Here is a 23,182-nt window from a genome sequence, read left to right as displayed (position 1 = left end):
CCCATTCCCAGGTGATGGGTTGAAAATGGACCACAAAATGCTATCCATGTCCTAATTCCTGGAACCTGTAAATATGACATCTATGATAAAGTCTTTGCCGATGTGGTTAAATTAAAGATATTGACATAGGAGATTATCCTGGATCATCCTGACAAAACTTAAATGCAATTTCAAGGGTCCTTATAACAGAAAGGCAGAGGGAAATTTGAAAAAGATGCACAGAGGAAAAGGCAATATGAAGATGGAAAATAGAGAGGTTTGAGGATTCCAACCTTGACAACTGCAGTGATGTGCCTGTGAAACAAAGAATGCAAGCAGTGCCAGAGACAAAGGAGGTAAAGAATAGCTTTTTGCCAGTGTCTTGTGGGAAGTATGTCCCTGCCAATACCTTGAATTTGGCCACATGGCATAGATTTCATAATTCTTGCCTCCAGAACTGTAAGAGCATAAATTTCTATTATTTTAAGCCAGGTAATTTGTACAATAATCACAGAAAACAGATACTGCTCATAAGGCAGAAAAGTGAAAGAGGCATCCCTATGCCTCCTAGTCATCCATCTGTGATTTTCCAATCTCCTATCAATATTGCCAGTGACCTGGCACTTGAAATTGGATCACATGTTATACGCCATCAAGCACTTTCATTTTTGGTGTAACTTAAGCACTTGTAAAGGCAAAGGAGAAAAGGAAAGATATATCCATCTGAATGCAGAGTTCCAAAGAGTAGCAAGGAGAGATAAGAAAGCCTTCCTAAGTGATCAATGTGAAGAAATAGAAGAAAACAATACAATGGGAAAGAGTAGAGACCCCTTCAAGAAAATTAGAGATACCAAGGGAACATTTCATGCAAAGATGGGCACAATAAAGAACAGAAAAGGTATGGACCTAACAGAGGCAGAAGATATTAAGAACAGGTGGCAGGAATACACAGAAGAACTGTACAAAAAAGATCTTCATGATCCAGATAACCATGATGGTGTGATAACTCACCTAAAGCCAGACATCCTGTGAATGTCTGGAGTGTGAAGTCAAGTGGGCCTTATGAAGCTTCACTATAAACAAAGCTAGTGGGGGTGATGGAATCTCAGCTGAGCTATTTCAAATCTAAAAGATGATGCTGTTAAAGTGCTGCACTCAATATGCCAGAAAATTTGAAAAACTCAGCAATGGCCACAGGACTGGAAAAGATCAGTTTTCATACCAATCCAAAAGAAAGGTAATGCCAAAGAATGTTCAAATTACCGCACAATTGCACACATCTCACATGCTAGCAAAGTAATGCTCAACATTCTCCAAGTGATGCTTCAAGAGTACATGGACTGAGAACCTCCAGGTGTTCAAACCTCCAGGTGTTAGAAAAGGCAGAGGAACCAGATATTAAATTGCCACCATCCGTTGGATCGTAGAAAAAGTAATAGAGTTCCAGAAAAACATGTACTTTTGCCTTATTGACTATCCCAAAGCCTTTGACTCTGTGGATCACAACAAACTGGAAAATTCTTGAAGAAATCAGAATACCAGATCACCTTTCTTGCCTCCTGCGAAATCTGTATGCAGGTCAAGGAACAACAGTTAGAACTGGATATGGAGCAATGGACTGTTTCCAAATTGGGAGGGGCATACTTCAAGGGTGAATATTGTCACCCTGCTTATTTAACTTATATGCAAAGTACATCAGGCAAAATGCCAGGCTGGGTGAAGCACAAGCTAGAATCAAGATTGTCAAGAGAAATATCAATAACCTCAGATATGCAGAAGACGCCACCCTTATGGCAGAAAGGGAAGACGAACTGAGCCTCTTGATGAAAGTGAAAGAAGAGAGTGAAAACGTTGGCTTAAAGCTCAACATTCAGAAAACTAAGATCATGGCATCTGGTATGATCACTTCATGGCAAATAGATGGGGAAACAATGGAAACAGTGACAGACTTTATTTTTTTGGACTCCAAAATCACTGCAGATGGTGACTACAGCCATGAAATTAAAAGACACTTCCTCCTTGGGAGAAAAGCTATGACCAACCTAGACAGCATATTAAAAAGCAGAGACATTACTTTGCCAACAAAAGTCAGTCTAGTCAAAACTGGTTTCTCCAGTAGTCTTGTGAGAGTCGGACCATAAAGAAAGCTGAACACCGAAGAACTGGTACTTTTGAACTGTGGTGTTGGAGAAGACTCTTGAGAGTCCCTTGGCTTGCAAGGAGATCAAACCAGTCAGTCTCAAAAGAAATCAGCCCTGAATATTCATTGGAAGGACTGATGGTGAAACTGAAGATCTAATACTTTGGCCACCTGATGCAAAGAACTGACTCTTTGGAAAAGACCCTGATGCTGGGAAGGATTGCAGACAGGAGGAGAAGGGGATGACAGAGGATTAGATGGTTGGATGGCATCACCAGTTCTATGGACATAAGTTTGAGCCAGCTCTGGGAGTTGGGGATGGACAGGGTAACCTGGCAAGCAGCAGTCCATGGGATCACAAAGACTTGGAAATGATTAGCAACTAAACAGAACTGAAACACTTGTCTTGACATTTTCTTTTCCTTTCAGCAACTTAAAGAATGTATTGCTTTGCATATACTTGGCATCTATTTTTATCATATATTTAAATAGTTGCAAGGAATCTAATTTCCTGTGTATTGTATTGACATTTTAAATAAAACAATTATGTCACTCCTTTATAGGTTCAGTGAAATCTAAATACTGGTCCTGTGATACCCATTAGTATTTGTTCTAAAAATATTATATGGTATATGTATCTTTATGAATGGAAATTTTACATTATTTTTCTTACTGAACTCATGATTAAAGGTTTTAGATAAGGCAGAGGAACCAGAGATAAAATTGCCAACATAAAATTGGATCATCAAAAAAGCAAGAGAGTTCCAGAAAAACATCTATTTCTGCTTTATTGACTATGCCAAAGCCTTTGACTGTGTGGATCACAATAAACTGGAAAATTCTGAAAGACATGGGAATACCATGTGCACTGCAAGGAGATCCAGCCAGTCCATCCTAAAGGAAATCAGTCCTGAATATGCATTGGAAGGACTGATGTTGAAGCTGAAACTCCAATACACTGGCCACCTGATGGGAAGAGCTGACTCATTGGAAAAGACCCTGATGCTGGGAAAGATTGAAGGTGGGAGGAGAAGGGGATGACAGAGGATGAGATGATTGGATGGCATCACCAACTCAATGGATGTGAGTTTGAGTAAACTCTGGGAGTTGGTGATGGATAGGGAGACCTGGCATGCTGCAGTCCATGGGGTCTCAAAGAGTTGGACATGACTGAGTGACTGAGCTGAACTGAATATATTTCAAGACTTTTGATTTCTCTACCTACTTTTGATTTCTCTATCTACTTACTTTTTATTTTTCTTTGGTTTGTTTGTTTCCTGTACTCTTGAAACTGTAAAAAGATTTTCTTCTGTATGTTTTTATACAATTTCACAAATCAATAAAAATATAATGTTTTTTAAAGTAGTACTTAAAAATTTATTGGAATATTAATAATAATTTCAATTGTAATTTTTTGCAGCTGTGGTGTGCATTCATGAAGAGTACTTAATACCATAATGAGAAAGATTTCAGCATCAAATCCAATCTTACTTTTTATTTTGGAGATATAAACACTGAGAAAACTAATTTATGTAAATAAATGGCATTCATATGCCATAGCTCAGGGAATGGAATTTGTTTTGTTATAGTAAAAACACTACATTATTTGAAATATATATTAGTTGAACTATTATCAAAATTATTTTTATTGACTTATTAATTGACAACTCATTTAGCTTCCGTTTCAATTGTGTTGAAAGGAACATATTGGAAACCATGACTTGCAAAAGGATGCTCTATCCAGTCATTCATGTTCTCATCACTGCCATTGGCACTGAGAAGTTTTCGTTCGGGGCACTTCCACTCAGTGAGATTCAGTTATGCAGAGGAAGATAAGGTTTTGAAAGGAAAGTGGGAAAGGGGAAGAAACACCTTCTCAAGCAGATACATTTTAAGCAGAGCTGACTGTGGAGTTGAAGATCAGGGAATGATTCCCTTGGAACAATTCATGTCTGTATCTTGGAATATTTTTTGCATCTTCTAGTGCACAATGACCCAGGTTTGGAAAACGGATCTAATGTGTTAGAAACTTTTGACTCAGGGGGTCAAAAGTCTGCCTGCAATGCAGAAGACACAGGAGGCATGGGTTTTATCCCTGGGTCAGGAAGATTCCTTGGAGGAGGAAATGGCAGTCCACTCCAGTATTCTTGCCTGGGAAATCCCATGGACAGAGGAGCCTGGTGGGCTACAGTCCAGAGGGTCGTAAAGAGGAGGATATGACTGAGCCACTCAGCACACACACAATGTTCCAAGAGAGTCTGGAGAGGTGGTAAGTTTGGGAACTGGATAAGAAGGAAGTACAACATGCCTTGGGGCTAAATATTGATCCAATATGGGAAAAATTTTAAAACGGTGACGGGAAACTCCCAGGAACCATGGTAAGGGAATTCAGATACTGAAGTAGACTGAGTAATGACAAAGTCTGAATATGGACCTGTCTCCACACTTCTATTCTCAGTAGATAGAGCAGTGCCTAGGACATAGTTGTTGTTCAGTCACTCAGTAGTGAACTCTTTGCAACCCCATGGACAGCAAAACAGCAGGCCTGCCTGTCCTTCACCATCTCCCAGAACTTACTCAAACTGGTGTCCATCAAGCTGGTGATGCCATCCAACCACCTCATCCTCTGTCATCCCATTCTCCTCATGCCTTTAATCTTTCCCAGCATCAGGGTCTTTTCTAATGAGTTGGCTCTTCACATCAGGTGGCCAAATTATTGGAAATTCAGTTTTAGCATCAGTCTTTCCTTTAGTTTTGACTGGTTTGATCTCTTTGCTGTCCAAGGGATTCTCAAGAGTCTTCTTCAACATCACAGTTCAAAAGCATCAGTAGACCCTCAAAAATATTAGTGAAATGAGTTTGTCAAGTTTGTGTAATCTTGAATAAGATTTGTATCATTCAGATACAAATTTTACAAATTATACAAATGGAATGCAAACTGCAGTTCTTGTTAGTTGTAGCACTGCATGAAATTTGGTTGAAGCTTCAATTTGCCCCAGGGTCAATCTTGAGAGACAGAGGAAAGTTGCTGGAAAATGGGGTGGAGAGTGGGAAGCACTCTGGAGAATTGTCATCTGGTTCACAAGCTTTTTCCTTTTTTATTTATTTTTTCTTCTGAAGCCTGTCTTGTTCTGCAGACCACAAGGGCTTAAATAGTCTACTGGTTCAAATTCAAGCCTGAGGAAGGGTCCCTTGTGCCCAGAGGTGCCCATGACCCTAACTCCTGCCCACTCCTCAGGATTACTTTACATCATAATCTTCACAGCGTTCTAGCTCAGTTATTGAAAATGGAATACTATTTCCTACTCCAACTGCACTGCTATTATCAAGGATTTTCTTCTCTAGCCATTGCAATTCTGGCCACTAATCCCTGCCAGATATTGTCTCTCCCATTTTCTACACCCTGTTCCAATCTACCTTACCTACCCACAGTATTCAGATCCCCCAGGTAACTATGACTGTATCAGTGTAATGCATGCCCTTAACTCCTATGTTATTTGCCCACCTACCCCACCATTTTTCTATGTACTCTAACTTCTGGGCAATGTGTTTTCTCCCTTGTCATTCTCAAAGAAACACTTTATTTACACTTCAGGATTTTTATGGCATCAGGGTAGCATTCTACCACCACGGCAGCACAGGGCAGATGAAGCTGAAGCTTCAGCAATCACACAGAGATAAGCTGTTTAAACACACTTCTCATCTGACAGTTTAGGTTCCAAAAAATAGTTAGTGAGGAAGATCTCTAAGATTTTTTTCATTGAACTTCCCTTTAGAACCAAGAGCAGCTTTTTATTCGTAGGTCTTCTCGGGACTAAATTATATTGATGGTATCATACAATTCATCCTTTGCTTACTGTCAATTGCTCCCTTTTTGTGGTTACCTTCTCTTCCACATCTATCAACCACTAGTCTTATTTAGTCCTTCAATCACATCAAAGTTCTTTAAGACACCACTCTGTTTTCTACTTCTGGTCTTTTGCACATGATAAACATTATAAATATCAATTCTTCTATGATGACTTTGTCCAGTAGACCACTCACATCTTTTGTTGTGACTCTATTAACAGACCTATGGAGCATTTATGTAGTTTCCTGGATTTTTTTTCTCCTCAAGAACAGGAAAAACTCACTTCTTTATCCTCACTAAGTGCTTTACATATGATATGTAACCAATAATTTATAATTTGGGAAAATTAAGTGTCCTCTTCTATTTCAGAGGTAGGAGGCTTAACCTGTTTTTAAAATTTACCACATAGGGATGCTGCTACTGCTGGTGATGGTATCTGTCATTCCTAAATCATTGGCTTATATGATGATTAAAGAGACAATTTAGGTGAGAATGATTTGGCCAGAGTGTCAAACGTCCTCAATATTTTAAAACAATTAGTGATTTTGTAGGTCTGAAGATCTGAAATCCACAGTTTTCCTCAGCTAGATGGTGTGACTTTGATCACCTTAAATGTCTATTTATGCCAGCATAATTTCTGTGATTTCTGTCTGACTTCTACTTCATGCTCCTGCTGCTGTTAAGTCGCTTCAGTCATGTCTGACTCTGTGCCACCCTATAGACGGCAGCCCACCAGGCTCCCCCTTCCTTGGGATTCTCCAGGCAAGAACACTGGAGTGGGTTGCCATTTCCTTCTCCAAGGCATGAAAGTGAAAAGTGAAAGTGAAGTCACTCAGTTGTGTCCGACTCTTAGTGACTCCATGGACTGCAGCCTACCAGGCTCCACCATCCATGGGATTTGCCAGGCAAGAGTACTGAAGTGGGTTGCCATTGCCTTCTCTGGACTTCTACTTCATAGATCTTACATAAATGAAGCTGAAAAATAAATTGCCTGACTCCTAATGGTGTTCTTCACGAAGCTACATATAGGTTTGTCCAGAGACAAACTGGGCAGAGACCTATACACAGGTATATCTCCTTTTCAGAGTAAATTAAGTCTATTTTGTTTTCTTTGATGTCTTTCTTTGATCATCACAAATTGAATACTCATAACTCAGTTAGCAAAGAACTGGTGAGTCAACAACTGAGAGTCCTGATTCCTGTCTGGAATCACTATCATGACTATCATAGTCTGTGTCCATATGGCATTCAGAGAAGACATAAAAATAAAATTGATTAGTGTGTTCAAGGTACTTAGTACTTTTTATATGCTGGCTTAATCCTCCTAAAAGCCCAGTGAGTTTAAGGACTTTGTTCTCTATAAATGGCAGAAAGATGAGTGAATTTTTTTTTCAAGATCATACATCTAGAAAATTGTGGAGCTGGGGTAAAGTCAGATGATCTGTTCATGGAGATATGGGAACAAAATTGTTATCCTATACATCTTCCATGGAAATCGGTAGATGTTCATAAGTACAGTACACAGCCAGGTAAACCCACTCATTTGGGTTGAAACGAACTGTGCTTTGTTTTGCCATGTTATGTTGCATTGAGCTTGAGCTCATCTGTGCATGACAGTAAAATTCAACCAGTAGTTCTTTAAAATCGCGTTTAAATTTGGGATATATAGACACAGACTGAAAGCAGCTACGGATTTGGACCTGGTCTTAGGGCAAGGAGTGCTACCTTCTGAATATATACAAAACTGGTGTCTGACTCTCCTACTATCACCTTCTGCTCTCTGGGTCCCCCTTTCCATACACAATTTCCTGTTGTTTTCTATCATATTCTCCACTATGTAGCTTAAGAACATTTTTACATTTGTGTACCTTTCAAATGTATATTTCTCAGGCACCAAATCCTTAATAATAAATATTCAGAGATGAGTAAAACAACAGGGTACTAGGCATGAACTGCTTGGACAACTAAGCTTTTTGAGATTTTTAAGCCAATTGAACATCTGGAGAAACCAAGAGTTTTCTCAGGATTACGAGGAACCAGAAAACCAAAGGGAATTGAGGGAGGATCTGAGGGTATCTAGCCTGGGTAAAGATAACATTTTCATAGAGTTTCATCTTGTTTTTTTTTTTTTTTTTTTGATTGCTAGTCCTCTGCATTCACTCAAATACCCCTTAGGATGTTTATCAGTAAGTTAGTTACCTTTCTCTGTCAAGCAGGTGTGGGCTGCCCCAGCCACTCTTCAATAAAGTTGATGTTTCATGCTGGTCTCTGAGTAATGTGTGGCATGACAGGAAAGAGGTTTGGCAGATGGCTTAAGATGGCATACTTCTTAAGTAAGCAAGAGAAGCAGTAGATGGCCCTTATAATCACATCTTTAGGATATAGTCCCTTAGGACATATTGCCATGGTGATTTACTAAGAAGACTATGTCCAAGTCACCTCAGGGACCATTTGTTCGAGGAAATCCATGCAGAACACAATCTGGAGAGACATAGTTCTGGAGGAATGCAGGATACAGTCCTTGAGTTCATTGCCAGAGTGTTATCTGTGCAGTGCTTCTACAAATTCTATTTTCAGAGGTGCTAAAGAGGCTATTTGTCTGAAAACTGACAGATATAAAGCTAACTCAAGTCTAAAATTCTGTTAAGGAAATTACAAAATAAAGTAAGCGAGTTAAGGACTAATTCTGGCTATCTCTCTAAGCTATTAAATGTTGAGAAAATATTACTTGTCAAACTCTGTCCACTTTTGCATTTATATAACTTGTCTGTATGTGTGAGGGAGAGATTCTTTATTTCCCATGCTTAAGTCTACAGTCTCCAAAGAGGAAAGCATTCTTTCTTGTTTGCCCCCTTTTATATCCTTTTTTGAATAGAACTGGGCTTGGAGAGCACATAAGGAAGACCTCAGGATAACTGGATGAAAGTATGCAGAAGAGTAGTTTCAGATTCATGATTCCTGGTACAAACTTGAATTTGTTGAAAATATTTTTTTTTCTTTTGTCATAAATCTGGGTGTCTTGACTGCCATTTATGTCCTGTCAGCCCCTTTACTTCCCAGTCTACCAGAACTGTCCCAAATGGGGTAGATTATTTCCTATCAGTCCAGTTCAATCACTCAGTCAAGTTCAACTCTTTGCAACCCCATGAACTGCAGCATGCCAGGCCTCCCTGTCCATCACCAACTCCTGGAGCTCACCCAAACACATGTCCATTGAGTCAGTGATGCAATCCAACCATCTCATCCTCTGTTGTCCCCTTCTCCTGCCCTCAATCTTTCCCAGGGTCAGGGTCTTTTCAAATGAGTCAACTCTTTGCATCAGGTGGCCAAAGGCATGTGTTAATCTCTTTATCACTGGAAATGTTCAAAGAGAGACCAAAAACATCCTGTTTAGAATGCAATATTGGGGAGTGAACCCACCTAATATAAGTAATTTTTACTCCTCTCTGTAATGAAGTTTGTTGTTATTGCAAAATGGTGGTTTAGTCACTAAGTCGTGTATGACTCTTGCAACCCCATGGACTGTAGCCTGCCAGGCTCCTCTGTCCATGGGATTTTCCTGGCAAGAATACTGGAGTGGGTTACCAATTCCTTCTCCAGGGGATCTTCCCAACCCAGGGATTGTACCCAGGTCTCCTGCATTGAAGGCAGATTCTTTACCGATTCAGCTATGAGGGAAGCAAAATAATACGGCTTTAAACAATAGTCTTTACAACAGATTAGATGATGCTATAAGGTGTATTTCTGAGTTTTTGGCCTGAAGGAGTGAGGAGATGCTAACTCTTAGAAAACACAAAAAGAGGAACAATGTAAGAAAATCACTGATGCGTTCAGTCTTAACACACTACGCACCAAAAAAGAGGCAGGTATATATAGCAATAAGTTAGAAATGTTGGCCTAGGTTTTGCCAATCTTTATAAATATTTAAGTACTAAAAAAAAAAAAAAAAGTAACTTTAACAGGAGTAAATTTGACAGATTTAATGAGAAGACCAGATATTATAAAAAGAGAGAAAGATGAACAAAAGCTTGAAAATGGCCGTTGGTAGACCAAAGAAATTTTGATCTCAAAAGTTGGCTAAGAAAAGAATCATGAGAGCAGTTTTCTTAAGGGGAAGGGGTATATAGCTTCAGAAAGGAGAGAGAGATGAGAAAAATGAGAAAGTAACTTAGTAATGAAGTGAAGCAGAAAGGAGTGCTTTTATATTTTTTCCAGTGGATGCTGGAAAAACATATACAATTGTCATTCACCGGACACTTTGTTAAAGTTTTAAGAAAAATCTCATTTAATTATCTTCACACAATGTAACTACAGTCTCAATTACCAAGTCCCTTAAAGTGGTTGAAATGAGACAGAATTTATTTCTCTTTTATGTAACACCAGTGACAATCAGTTCACAGTAGGCAAGGCTGGCACTGCAGGTTAGTATCACAAAGTTGTACAAGCCACAGAGTGGTTCTGCCATTCTCAAGATAAGGCTTCTATTTCAGAGTTCAAAGTACTGGTTTCCCATTCTTAGCCATCAGGAAAGCAGAGAGATGCTGCTCTTAAGGGAGACATGTAGACATTGCACCCATTATTTCTTCTTACATGTGATTGGAAAAACTTAGTTACTTAGCAAATCCTGGATGCAAAGGAGGCTAAGAAATATAGTAACAATTATAATTATCCACCTGGTATACCCATGTGCTTGTAAATTTGGGGACTCGTTCTTCAATTCTTTTGTTGTATTTGTCACCTGTGCCAATAACATGCTGCAGTTGCATAATGAGAACTGTTATTTGGTAAAACAAATAATGCTAAATTGTTCTTCAAGAATATCTTGGCTACCTATAAATCCATATAAATTTTAATATACTTCATCATTTTCAGATACAAAAAAGGAAACTATTAGAACTTCCACTGAGATTTTCTTGAAACATAGATTTGTATGGAAAGAATGGACATTTATACAACAATGAGTCTTCTAATCCATGAAATTAAATATCTTATAATTTACATATTAAAAAATTATTCTAGTAATTTTTTACAAATTTCTCTGTGGAGGATTTGCCTATCTTTTATTAATTTTATTCCAAGGGGTTTGATAGTTTTTTTTTTTTCCATTTATTTTTATTAGTTGGAGGCTAATTACTTTACAATATTGTAATGGGTTTTGTCATACATTGACATGAATCAGCCATGGAGTTACATGTATTCCCTATCTCAATCCCCCCTCCCACCTCCCTCTCTACCCGATCCCTCTGGGTCGCTTTTACATATAGCATACACTTTTATATTACATTACAATTGTTAATTTAAGAAACTACAATTGATTTATGTTCATGTATCCAGCAGTATATTGATTATTAATTCTAATAATTTGCATGCAGTTTATTTTGGACTTTCTAACATACCATATCATAAAGAAATGACACTTTGTCTTTCTTTATAAAGCTAATGTATTTTATTTCTTTTCTTTTCTTACTGTACTGACAGTCTAGAATAACATGGAATAGAGTTGAGAAAAGTTTTTCTTGTCTTGTTCCTAATTTAACCTGGACAGATTTAAGTATTTTACTATAAAGTAAAAATTTGATAATCTTCATTAGTTTAAGGAATTTCGTTTTAATTTCTATTACACTATAAGCTTTTTTCTCTATCACCTGAATGGATATTAAATATTATCAAAAGATTTTTCTATATCAATTAATAATCTCATAATCAGTATTTTTTTCTTCTGATAGTTACACTGAATGATTTCCAAATGTGAAAACTTTACATTTCTGAACTAAATTGAACTTGAGTATATGTAGTTGGTTGGTTTTGTTTTACTTGAGATTTTTACATCTATGTTCCTGGGAGAGATTTCAAGATATAGTGTAGGGTTTGGTGGTGGTTTAGTTACTAAGTTGTGTCCAACTCTTGCAACCACGTGGACTATAGGCCACCAGGCTCCTCTGTCCATGGGATTTCTCAGGTGAGAATACTGGAGTGGGTTGCCATTTCCTTTTCCAGGGGATCTTCCTGACCCAGGGATCAAATCTGGGTCTTCTGCATTGCAGGTGTATTCCTTACTGACTGAGCCACCAGGGAAGTCCCAGGATATGGTTTATACTAGCAAAAAAAAAAAAAAAAGTGAGTTGAGGCTGTTTACTCTTATCTATTCTATGTAATCTTTTTGTGCAGTTGGAGTGATTTCCATTTTAAGAGTTTGGCAGAATCTATCAGTGACATTAAAGGACCCAGATACTTAATGTGATAAGTATTGGGGCAGTTTGAACATGGGTTGGAAAGCAATTTCTAGACACAGAGTATTTCAGTAAGGGATCAGTTTATTAAGAACAAAGAACAGAGATAATGTGGGCACTGTGAGTGCAGTGGGTCAACACCACCTGATAGACCAAGGAAAGCTGACACTTTTTGTGGGTTAGTAGCCAATTTGGGGGCTTCCCTGATAGCTCAGTTGGTAAAGAATCCACCTGCAATGCAGGAGACCTTGGTTTGATTCCTGGGTTGGGAAAATCCACTTGAGAAGGGATAGGCTACCCACTCTAGTATTCTTGGGCTTTCCTGCATGGCTCATCTGGTAGAGAATCCACCTGAAATGCCCATTTTTATAGCCTCAAGGCAAAGAAAGTTCCTGCTGGGAGACTGGCATTAGGTGATTGATTAGGGGACTGTTGGGTGGCTACTGGGGTGGGCATCTTTGCTAATTTGGAGTCAGGAAGCCTGCTGTTGATGATGCAGGGGTCTTTCAGAAACATTTACAGAGGTTCTCAGTCACTTCCAGACATAACCTTGGTTCTGGGCTCTACTTCTGTGACCTTGATGGAAGACTTTGCACCTGTGGCCTTAAGGCAGAACTCAACAAAAAATATTAATTGAAATTCATTTTCTTGAGAATTAAATTTATGTCAGTTTTAGTATGTATTTTATACGATTTTTCCCATTTTGTTTAAATTCTCAAATAATGTCTATATGATCTGAAAAAAATACAGATTTCCATTCTTAAGGTTGTTTGTGTCTTCTGTCTATATTTCTTCATAAATTTCATCAAGGAATATTATTTTTCACAGTCTTTTTGTGCTTAGCTATTACTAAGTTTTAAAGGTGAATGCTTATCTTATAAATATTCAGCCTATGAACATTTTAAATGCTATATATTTTGAATGCTATATATATTTCATCCAAGCACTGAAAAGCTACATCCACAAGCTTTGACTTGTAGTATTTTTATTTCCTCCAGTTCAAGTATTTTTTCTAATATACATGGGATTTCTTGATTGATTTACTTTTTATTTAGAAATGTGTTTCTTGACTTCTAAACATTTAAATATTCTCTAGCTTTTAGTTTTTAGGAATGGAACAAAAATGGGAGAAATACGACTAAAGCAATGACCACAAATGTAAAGGGCAAATATTCTGCCTGCATGTGTGTTACAAAAATAGCCCTTAATTCTCAAGAAAATGAATTTCAGCTAACCTTAAAGTGTCACTTACAAAAATAGTCCCAGGGAAGAAAACAGTCATAGCAATAGATAACCTGAATCAGGGTAAGTGAGTAATAATTTTCACCCATTATCTTAGTTATCTTTAGAACATCTCCATAAATAATGTAGGTCAGAAACTATTGCAAAGCTTTTCCATATTTTATATACACCAATCCTTAGTATAGCAATTGTATCCTTCATTAGAGGACATATTAGCAGCAGAACTGAGAAAGGATTCAGAAAGTTCTTAAGCTTGTATGTTGGGAATTTCACTAAGATTACTAGAAACCTCTCTGTGATATATAACCTATACAATATTTACTTTCCTCTAGGTAAAATAAATTGCCTTCATTAACTATAGTCTGCCAAAATTATTCAAAAACACTTTTATTGTTGTTAAACCACCCAATATTGAGGTATATTTTTAAGGTTAGCTGTTTAATGATCTCATCATAAAGAAATTAGAGTTTATATTCAGCCTTTGATAGGTTCCCATAGACTTAGAACATGTAGATTACTGTCCAATTAATTATTTGAATCATTGTTCCAAAACATCCTGTGTAGTCAGAATCTAGTATCTAATTCCATCATTAGAAAGACACAATCATGAACAAAGTTATCAGAAATCATTAATAGTCAGTACGACATGGAACTTAACATATATATATTTACACATACTTGAAGATTTATACATACTATATCTCATATCAGAAATGGTTTATATCCTGAAGGAACAAATCAGTTTCTTATCACATTACTTAGAAAAATTCTTCAACTTTTACATCTCTAGCTCTCTAAAAGCATTTCTTAGTGAAGTGGTCAAAGGTTTTGCTTTTTTCTTTCCATGATCTTGCTTCCCCGACTGCATCAAAACTGAAGTGCACCCAGAGATTCATTGATAGAAGCCTAAAATCTGCAGGGACAGGGAATAGAAGTCACTGAACTCCTTTCTTTCATGCTAAGTAAGTGCTTGTCAAGGCGTAGGTCCCAGACTCAGTCACTTGATCCCCATATGCCAACCTCTGGAGAAAGGTAAATGGTACAGACGTCACATGTCACAGGGTTAATGCCTCACTGACTTATGAGAACATTCAGTCATGCATCAGTAATCCAAGATTGCTTATTCAAGAAGTGTGTCTTTACAAGGGCCTTTCTGAAAGCATTCTTCATGTCCTTGTTCCTGAGGCTGAAAATGAGAGGGCTGAGGAAAGGAGTGATGACAGTGTAGGGGACTGCTATGAGTGTGTCGTCTCCCCCTGGTGCTCCTGGCTTCAGATAAACAATAGATGCAAAACCAAAGTGGATGATGACCACCGTGAGGTGGGAGGCACAGGTAGAAAAAGCCTTCTGCTTGCCCTCAGCTGAAGGGATCTTGAGGACAGTGGAAAGAATGAAAATGTAAGTGAGGATAATGAGCAGAAAGGTACCCATCAAGCCTGACACTGAGATTGCTGTTACAATGAATTCTGTGAGTTCACTGTCTAGACAGGACAGCCTCACAACAGCCCTCATATGACAGAAGAAGTGTTTGATAAGGTTGGGACTGCAGAAAGAGCCCCTGAATATCAATGCAATCTCTGTCACAGAAATAAAGAAGCCAGCAGCCCAAGCAGAGACCACAAGTTTTCCACACACCATATTGGTCATAAGCAAAGGATATCTGAGAGGGTTGCAGATGGCCAGGAAGCGATCATACCCCATCAAAGTGAGAATGAGACAGTGAGTGCCACCAAGTCCCAAGAAGAAATACATCTGCAAGCCACAACCTATAACTGAAATGCTTCTTTTCTTGGCCAGGAGATCTGCCAGCATCCTGGGGATAATGGTTAATGTGTAGCAGGTCTCAGAGAAAGAGAGTGCACTAAGGAAGAGGTACATGGGTGTGTGGAGACATCTGTCCACCCAAGTTAGACTCATGATGGTCAGGTTACCTGTGAGGGTGAGAAGGTAGAGGCAAAAGAAAACCACAAAGAGGACTGTCTGTCCATGTGGGTAAACAGAAAAACCAACAAGAATGAACTCTTTCAAGATTGTCTGATTGATCTTCATTGTTGAATTTTCTGAAATATGAAAGACAAACAAATATTAACTTTTCTATTATTCTTTGAAATGTTGGTTTCAATAGATAAATAGTGAAATTTACAATTTCTTTTTTAAAAATCATTTTATTTATTTATTCATGTTTGTCTGTGCCAGTCTTCATTGTTGTGCATGGGATTTTTTTAGTTGCAGCGAGCAGGGACTACTCTCTATTTGCATGTGTGGACTTCTCATTGTGGTGGCTTGTCTTGTTGTGGCACGCAGGATCTAGGGCATATGTTCAGTAGTTGTGGCACATGGATTTATTTGCTCTGTGGCATGTGGAATCTTCCTGGACCAGGGATCAAGCCATGTCTCCTGCGTTGGCAGGTGGACTCCCAACCACTGTACCACCAGAGAAGTCCAAGTTTACAATTTCTGATAGATCATTTGGTTTGGCAATTCACCATGTGTATGTAGGTGATGTTTTTTTCCAGTATACTAATTGTTTCTGTAAACAAATACTCATTACTTATTATGGCTCTTTCTTGCCCTTATTAATGATTTTACTGGCCCATAATAATAATAGGACAGAAAATATTCTAATTCATGTCCAGATGAAGGAAATTCAGATGAATTTGGTGATTAAGCTTTGGATTTGACTTTAAACCCTGAAAAAAAAACTATCAAGTAGTTAATAGACAGAGTCACTGTCTGACTCAGAAATTCTCTATGTATAATGTTGTCTATCTACCTCAGGTTGATAGATAACTTCCTAGCTATTGGGGCACTATATTTGGACAATGACTTACAACTATAAGAGAATTCCAATGTCATCATCCCTTCTTGGAGAAATTGGTTAGGACCTGAAATCTTAAAGAAAAGTGAAGACCATGTCCTTCTGTTTATTTCTAAGTCATTAAGAATTCCTTCTACCTGTAGAGCTGTTTATAAGCTGAGATCCTTAAATTCTCAGAGCTCTTTACAATAACTCTATAACAAGGGAAGTTTTATGGTTTGTAAACTAAAATTACCTAGGTTCCCCAAAGGGAAAATACATTGGCAGAAAAAGAAGTTGTTTTAATAGCTCCATGGTGTAAACCCAAGCTTTTTCTAACTCACTACTTGCAGAACAGCCTGGTTTCACACAGTAGGCCACATTCTTTCCAGGACAGCCCCCCCAAAATTTGCTTTCACAGACACAGTTAAATTCAGAAGAATTTTGAAAATGAAAAGACTCAGTGATTCAAATTCAAAGCAGCCCCTTCCTTATCCAGTCTTTACCCAACTGTGTTGTAAATGACTACTTGGAGAATCATCCTCAGTAGAATAGGAATATCAGAAACTCCTTCTACATTTGGCATGTTCTGGGTGTTTGTGTTCCTAAAGGGGATGAGGGTACTCTACCTCACCCTACCCTCAGTTCTCTCTGAAGTTATTGCTAAATCAAACTGTCTCAAATTTAGTTTGGAATATGGATCCACTGACAAAATAATACACTTCTATTTAAAGTCAAAGAGAAATAGTAAATTTGAAGAAAATGTAGTGAATTAATCACAAAGAAAACAGTCAAACCATATCAAGAGTAGTTTCCTACCTTGTGTATTTTATCAGGACTCCAAACCCAATTCAGTATCAGTTATATTCTTACATGATAGTCTTCACATTGTTGGGAAAATGTTTTGTTCATAACTCAAAAAAGGCAAAAATCAACAAAGATCAACATTGGTCAAAGACTCCAGATTTTTAACTTTATCATTGCTAGTTGAGTGACACTGGGAAAGTTCCTGTACATTCCGGTTTCAAATTTCCCCACCTTGCAAGTTAAGAAAGCAGTTCTGAATATGCCCCTCAGCTTTATATGGTTCCAGAGTTTCTGACATGAGGTATGAAGTTAAGCCACATGTGCTATGATCAGTTCCCAACACTCACTGAATTACAATGGCTTAGAGCCTTTCCTTCTAACACTTTAAAGATGTTATCTGCTAAGCAAAAGTTTGAAGTTTCCTCAGCTCTAGAGGTTTGTTTCTGGTTAAGAGACCCTCAGGGATTTCTCTCTTCTTCATCAAAGAGAGGAAAAGAACTTTCTCACTTAACTTTGTAATTTGCTCTCATTAGTTACAGGGGTTTGTTTAATATGTGACTTGGCTTCTGGGAGTCTCTGGGGATTTAAAACTTGCAGAGTCTATGTTCTGCACATAACCAAGGTTTCCTGCTACTCCTTTAGTTTTGTTTTGCTGAAGAGTGTAATAAACTGTATCCCCAATGATCATTCAATTTGCTCTTCTCATCATAAACACGCTTTGTCCCTCTAGTCACAGAGTCCATTCCTGGTGTGAACAAAAAATATTGTCTGCCTTTTTAGTAAATAAGGAATATTTCTTGCCTTCAAACCATCAAGTCATGAACCACTGAATCCCACCCCACAAATGGTACAATCTGAGGGGAATTCAAAATGAATACATTCAGGATACTGGCCCTTGATAGTTAATATGAATACCAAAGGAATGATTTCATTAATATCAGGCTCTTACTTCTTACCATTTACAGAAACCCATTAATATTGATTTCAGATGTCTGGGGTTTCTTTGTGATTAGCAGGAATCTTTTGATCTTTCAGCTACATTTTTTTTCCAGCAAAACTTCTACATATACTGGCTCCTTCCTTACCTCTTCAGAACAGTATGTAAAAACTACCTGAAAAGCTGTAAACCTGGCTATTATCCTCAGAAAGTTCACCAAATAAAGCATATTCTCAGCTTTTGGTTTGTGTATTTTTTTGTCAACTTTGAGCATTTTAGGAAGGCTTACTGTGTTTAAAGTGGGCAAAATCAGAAAAGTATGAGTAACAGTTCTTCTTACAAGGATTAATATTTTGATGGAGGAGAGAAGATAGTACAGATGAAAAGGGGATTGCACTGTAGTGAGACCCAAACATTGAATAGACAAGAAAGAGGAACTGGATCAAAGGTCAGAGAAGATGCCATGGAGAAGAAGTATTCTCTCTGCAATAAGATTTGTTGTTGCTGAAAAAATAATAGGATTACAAGCAACTGTGCCTTAAAAAATTAGATGACGCCATAAGGTGTAGGAGAATTGTGGTTCTGTTTTCATTTTTAGCCTAAAGTTGTGAGGAGATGCTAGATCTTAGAAAACATAGAAAGTTGTTCATCATGAGAAAATCAATAACAAGATCAGTCTTGACACATTAAGCTCAAAGAAGAGGCAGACATATGCAACAGAAATTTAGAAGTGTTGGCCTGAGTCTTATGTCTGTCTTCAAATGATGAATCTTGTAGTCATAAAAATTAATAAATATAATGAGTGCAGATTTGATAGATTTTGCCTGAGAAACATAATCTACCAAAATAGAGGAATATGAACAGGAAAAGCTTGAGAAATAGCCATTGGTGGACCAAAGAAAAAAGACCAAATGCTGGCCAAGAAAAGAATCACAAGAGTATAGTGTTATTGAGGGAGAAAGACTAGATGGTTTCAGAAAGGGGAGGGAGATGAGAAATTAAACAGAAAGAGGCACTTCTGTACTTTTCCCTAGAGATGAAGAAAATTATGTCTAATTATCTTTTACTGAGCATTTATAATATACTGGACACATTATGAAAAATTTTATAAATATATCATTTAATTATCTGAACAATACAATGTAGCTGCAACCTTACTACCAAGACCCCAAAATTAAAGTGACTGAAATGAAACAGTATACTGCTCTCTCATAAAAGTGCAATTACAAGCAGTTCATGATTAGCAGGTCTAGCAAGACAGTTAAACTTCACAAGGTTATACAAGTCACAGGTGGGAGAATTGGTTCTACCATCTTCAACTTAAGGTTATCATTGCTGAGTCCAAAGCTGATTTTTAAAAAAATTTCAGTTATTGTAATTGTCAAGTCCAGCATTTCATTTAGTTCTTTTTAAAAATTTCTCTTTCTTTATTCATATTCTGTATTTATGATTTCATGATAGCTTCCTTTATTTCTTAAATCATTAATTTTGGATGTCTGAAATATTTTTAACAGTTACTTTGAATTTTTGCCTTTTTTTAATTAAAATATAGTTGATTTACAATGTTGTATTAGATCCTGGTATAAAGTTATTCAGATATATATATATATATTTTTCTTTTTCATATAGTTTTCCACTATGGGTTGTTGCAAGATATTGAATATAGTTCCCAGTACTATACAGTAGGAACTTGTTGTTTATCATTTTATATATAGTAGTTTATATCTATTAATCCCAAACTCCCAATTTATCCCTTCCCCATACCCCTTGGTAACCGTCATTTTGTTAGTTTGTTTTCTTTGTCTGTGAACCTGTTTTTGTTTTGTAAATAAGATCATTCGAATTATATTTTAAATTCCACATTTAAGTGATATCATATGATACTTGTCTTATTCAGTCTGATTTACTTCACTTAATATAATAATCTCTAGGTCCATCCATATTGCTGCAAATGGCATTGTTTCATTCTTTTTTTGTGGCTGAGGATTTTCCTCCACTTCTTTATGCATTTAACTGTCAGTGAACATTTAGGTTGCTTCCATGCCCTGGTTTTGCAAACACTGTGGCAAAGAACATTGGGGAGTATGTAAATATCTTTTCAAGTTAGAATTTTTGTCTGGATATATGCCCAGGATTGGGATTGCTGGATCATATGGTAACTTTATTTTTAGTTTTTTAAGTAAAGTTTTTGTCTTTCAAATACAGAATCTAGTCACACTGACAAGGCAGCTTCTGTTGCCTAATATTTTTTTCTGGTAGTTGGTAATATCTCCATGTTTCTGGTGACGACAGGGAAGCCTGGCCTGCTGCTGTCCATGGGGTGGCAAAGTGTCGGACATGGCTGAGCGACTGAACTGAACTGAACCATGTTTCTTTGCATGTCTCATCTTTGTTTCTGTTGAAACTAGACATTTTAGATGATATACTGTAGAAACTTCTGGTTATTGGTCCTCCCCATTCACACACACACACACACACACACACACACACACACACACACACTGGGGGCCTTTTTTTTTTGTTTGTTTGTTTGTTGTTTGCTTTTATGTTTGGTTAGTGATTGGATTGAATACTTTAATGAACTCTATCCTCCGTTACTATACTAGAGTGTTAGGTCTCTTGATACTGCTAATCATGAGCACAGTCATGGTTATGTCCACATTAACCCTGGAATGGCAGTCATTTAATAGGCCTTATTTTGAATGTCCTCTTTCTGACCACATGCAACTATTAGCCTGCCAGTTGCTCTAGTGTTTTCAATCCTGCCCTAGAATATTAATTGTTCCACAGATGTATAAAACAAAGTGCAGGCTCCTTTGAAGGGATAGTTTCTGAAATCAGTCTTTGAAATTTGTTCTGACCCAAGGAGGACTCCTTCTGGCTGTCTCCTCCCCCTGTTTAGAGAGCTCCTTAGATGAGGCTGATAACACAGGAAGAACAGCCTTATCTGGGGACATTGAACAACAATATCACTGAAACTTTCAGCAATGTTTTGTGTCTATTGTCTCCTGAGTGTGCCCATAGATCTACGAAAACCTTAATCTATATAATACCATAATTGTCTGTCTCTCCACAAGAAGAATGTACATTTCCTGAGAGAACAAATTGTATTTGTTCCTTGAAGTTTTCATTACACATAGAGGGAAAAAATGAACATCTTTCCCCTTTTGGTAGAAAACAGAAGCCACTGATTTCCTACTTTATTCCTTCATTGGTTCCATATTATATTTCTCATTGACAGGAGTAAGTATCTAGCTTCTTTCCATTAAAAATTTTATTAGTAAAATAATTTAGAAAAAATTGAAACTAAAGTACTCAGACTTTGCAATGTGAAATATAATTAAAATTAAATTTCTTGACAATTAAATGTTTCACTTTTGAGTTTGTTTTAGCATGTATCTTATATTGTATCTTATACAATTTTCCAACTTTATGTAAATCCTCATATTTATATTCATGAAATTATTAACAGTATTCACTCATCTTTAATGTCTCTATGACCTGAGAAACAACCCCATTTCCATTCCCATGGTTGCTTATTTGGGTCATCTGTCTTTATTCCCTAGTCAATCTCATCAAAGAAAAACATAATTTACCAAGATTTTCAATACTCCAGCCTCTGACTTTTTTGAACCACTGGTGGCTTCCCTGATGTCTCCGCAGTAAAAACAGTTCAGGAGACATGGATTTGATCCATGGGTCAGGAAGATACCCTGGAAAAGGAAATGGCAACGGACTTCAGTAGTCTTGCCTGGGAAATCTCATGGACAGAGGCATCTAGCAGGCTACAGTTCATGGGGTTACAAAAGTCAGACACGAGTTAGTGATTAGACAACAATCACATACTAATATATATTTAATCTCTACTCTTATAATTATTTTTTCTTCACAATCTTTCTGTGTTTAGCTATTCCTTTACTAAATTATTGAGACAAATGTTTATCTTACAAATTTGCTTTCTATATACTTTTCTAATATGTATTTTGAACACTACATATTTCATCCAAACACTGAAAAGATATATCCAAAAGCTTTGTCCTGTAGTATTTTTAATTCCTACAGTTCAAACCTTCTTTTCTATTAGCCACAGGATTTCTTATTTGATTCATTGTTTATTTAGAAGTGTGTTTCTTGACTTCTAACCATATAGGTATTTCTAGATTCCATTTAATCAAATTGGCTTTTTCTAGCTTAACAGTCTATGTTAAGTAACACCTAGCAATCCCTGTTATGTCAGATGTAACGTAGGTTAACTGGCCCAAATTCAAGTCAGGAACTTGAGTCTAGACTTAACATTTTATCTTCTATACTCACTATGAGTGAGCAGATTGTTAGTATTTATGTCCAAGATGTATAACTTCTCTGGATTGACTAAGCAGTTCTCAGGGGTGGAACACTTTCATCACTGAAGCAGTGATCACAGATGAAGGAGGGGTAAATATTCTGCCTGCACAAGTGTTACAAAAATGGTCCCAGGGAAGAAAGGAAAGTCATGGTAAGAGGTAACCTAATCAGTGTAATTACATAATCATTTTCATCCATTATCTTACCTATCTTTACATGATCTCCATAAATAATCTAGGTTGGAAATTACTCCAGATTTTGTGTATATTTTATATATACAAACCATAAGTACAGTGGTTATAACCTTCATGAGAGGACATGAATTTGGTTAGTAGCAGAACTGAAAAAGGATTCAGAAATGTCCCCAGGTTTGTATGCTGGAATTTTCCATAAGATCACTTGCTAATTTTCTGTGATATATAACCTCCACACTATTTCTTATTTTCTTCTAGGTAATATAAAGATTTGATGCTGTGTTTACCTAGTTTCCTTTATTACATATAAGATGTCTGTAAAATTATTCCAAAACACTTTTTAAAGTCACACTCATCAATACCATGAGAGTTTTTCAAACATTTGCTGTTTAGTGCCTTCATCTTAAAGAAAATAGAGGTTATTTCCAGCTGTCAACATAGATTCCCCCAGTTATGAAACAAGTAGGCACTACTGTCCTGTTTATTTATTTGAATCATTGTTCCAACATATCCTGTGAATTCAGAAGCTAGCATCCGAAAGTCAATAAGGAAAACCATCATAAACAGCATTATTAAAAATTTTTAATAATCAATATGATATGGTACTTAACAAATATTGATGTCAATTCAGATACGCACAAATAAAGAGATGATGATTACTA

The 23,182-nt window shown here is 37.1% G+C and overlaps 1 protein-coding gene across 1 annotated transcript; it reads right to left on the bottom strand.

Annotated features, from left to right (window-relative positions):
- Positions 1-14,536: 14,536 nt before the first annotated feature.
- LOC122426636 (olfactory receptor 10X1-like) lies at positions 14,537-15,502 on the bottom strand. The gene has a single exon (XM_043445709.1). The coding sequence runs from the start codon at positions 15,488-15,490 to the stop codon at positions 14,537-14,539; it is 954 nt and encodes a 317-aa protein (XP_043301644.1). The 5' UTR covers positions 15,491-15,502.
- Positions 15,503-23,182: the final 7,680 nt, after the last annotated feature.

The sequence above is a fragment of the Cervus canadensis genome, chromosome 2, assembly GCF_019320065.1.
Source record: "Cervus canadensis isolate Bull #8, Minnesota chromosome 2, ASM1932006v1, whole genome shotgun sequence".
NCBI classification, from domain to species: Eukaryota; Metazoa; Chordata; class Mammalia; order Artiodactyla; family Cervidae; genus Cervus; species Cervus canadensis.
Note: the sequence above shows the minus strand (reverse complement) of the source record. Positions and strands in the feature narration are given on the sequence as shown.

Bases quoted from the DNA above. Each gene is read 5' to 3' on its own strand.
- LOC122426636 (XM_043445709.1), bottom strand. From the start codon at position 15,490: ATGAAGATCAATCAGACAATCTTGAAAGAGTTCATTCTTGTTGGTTTT.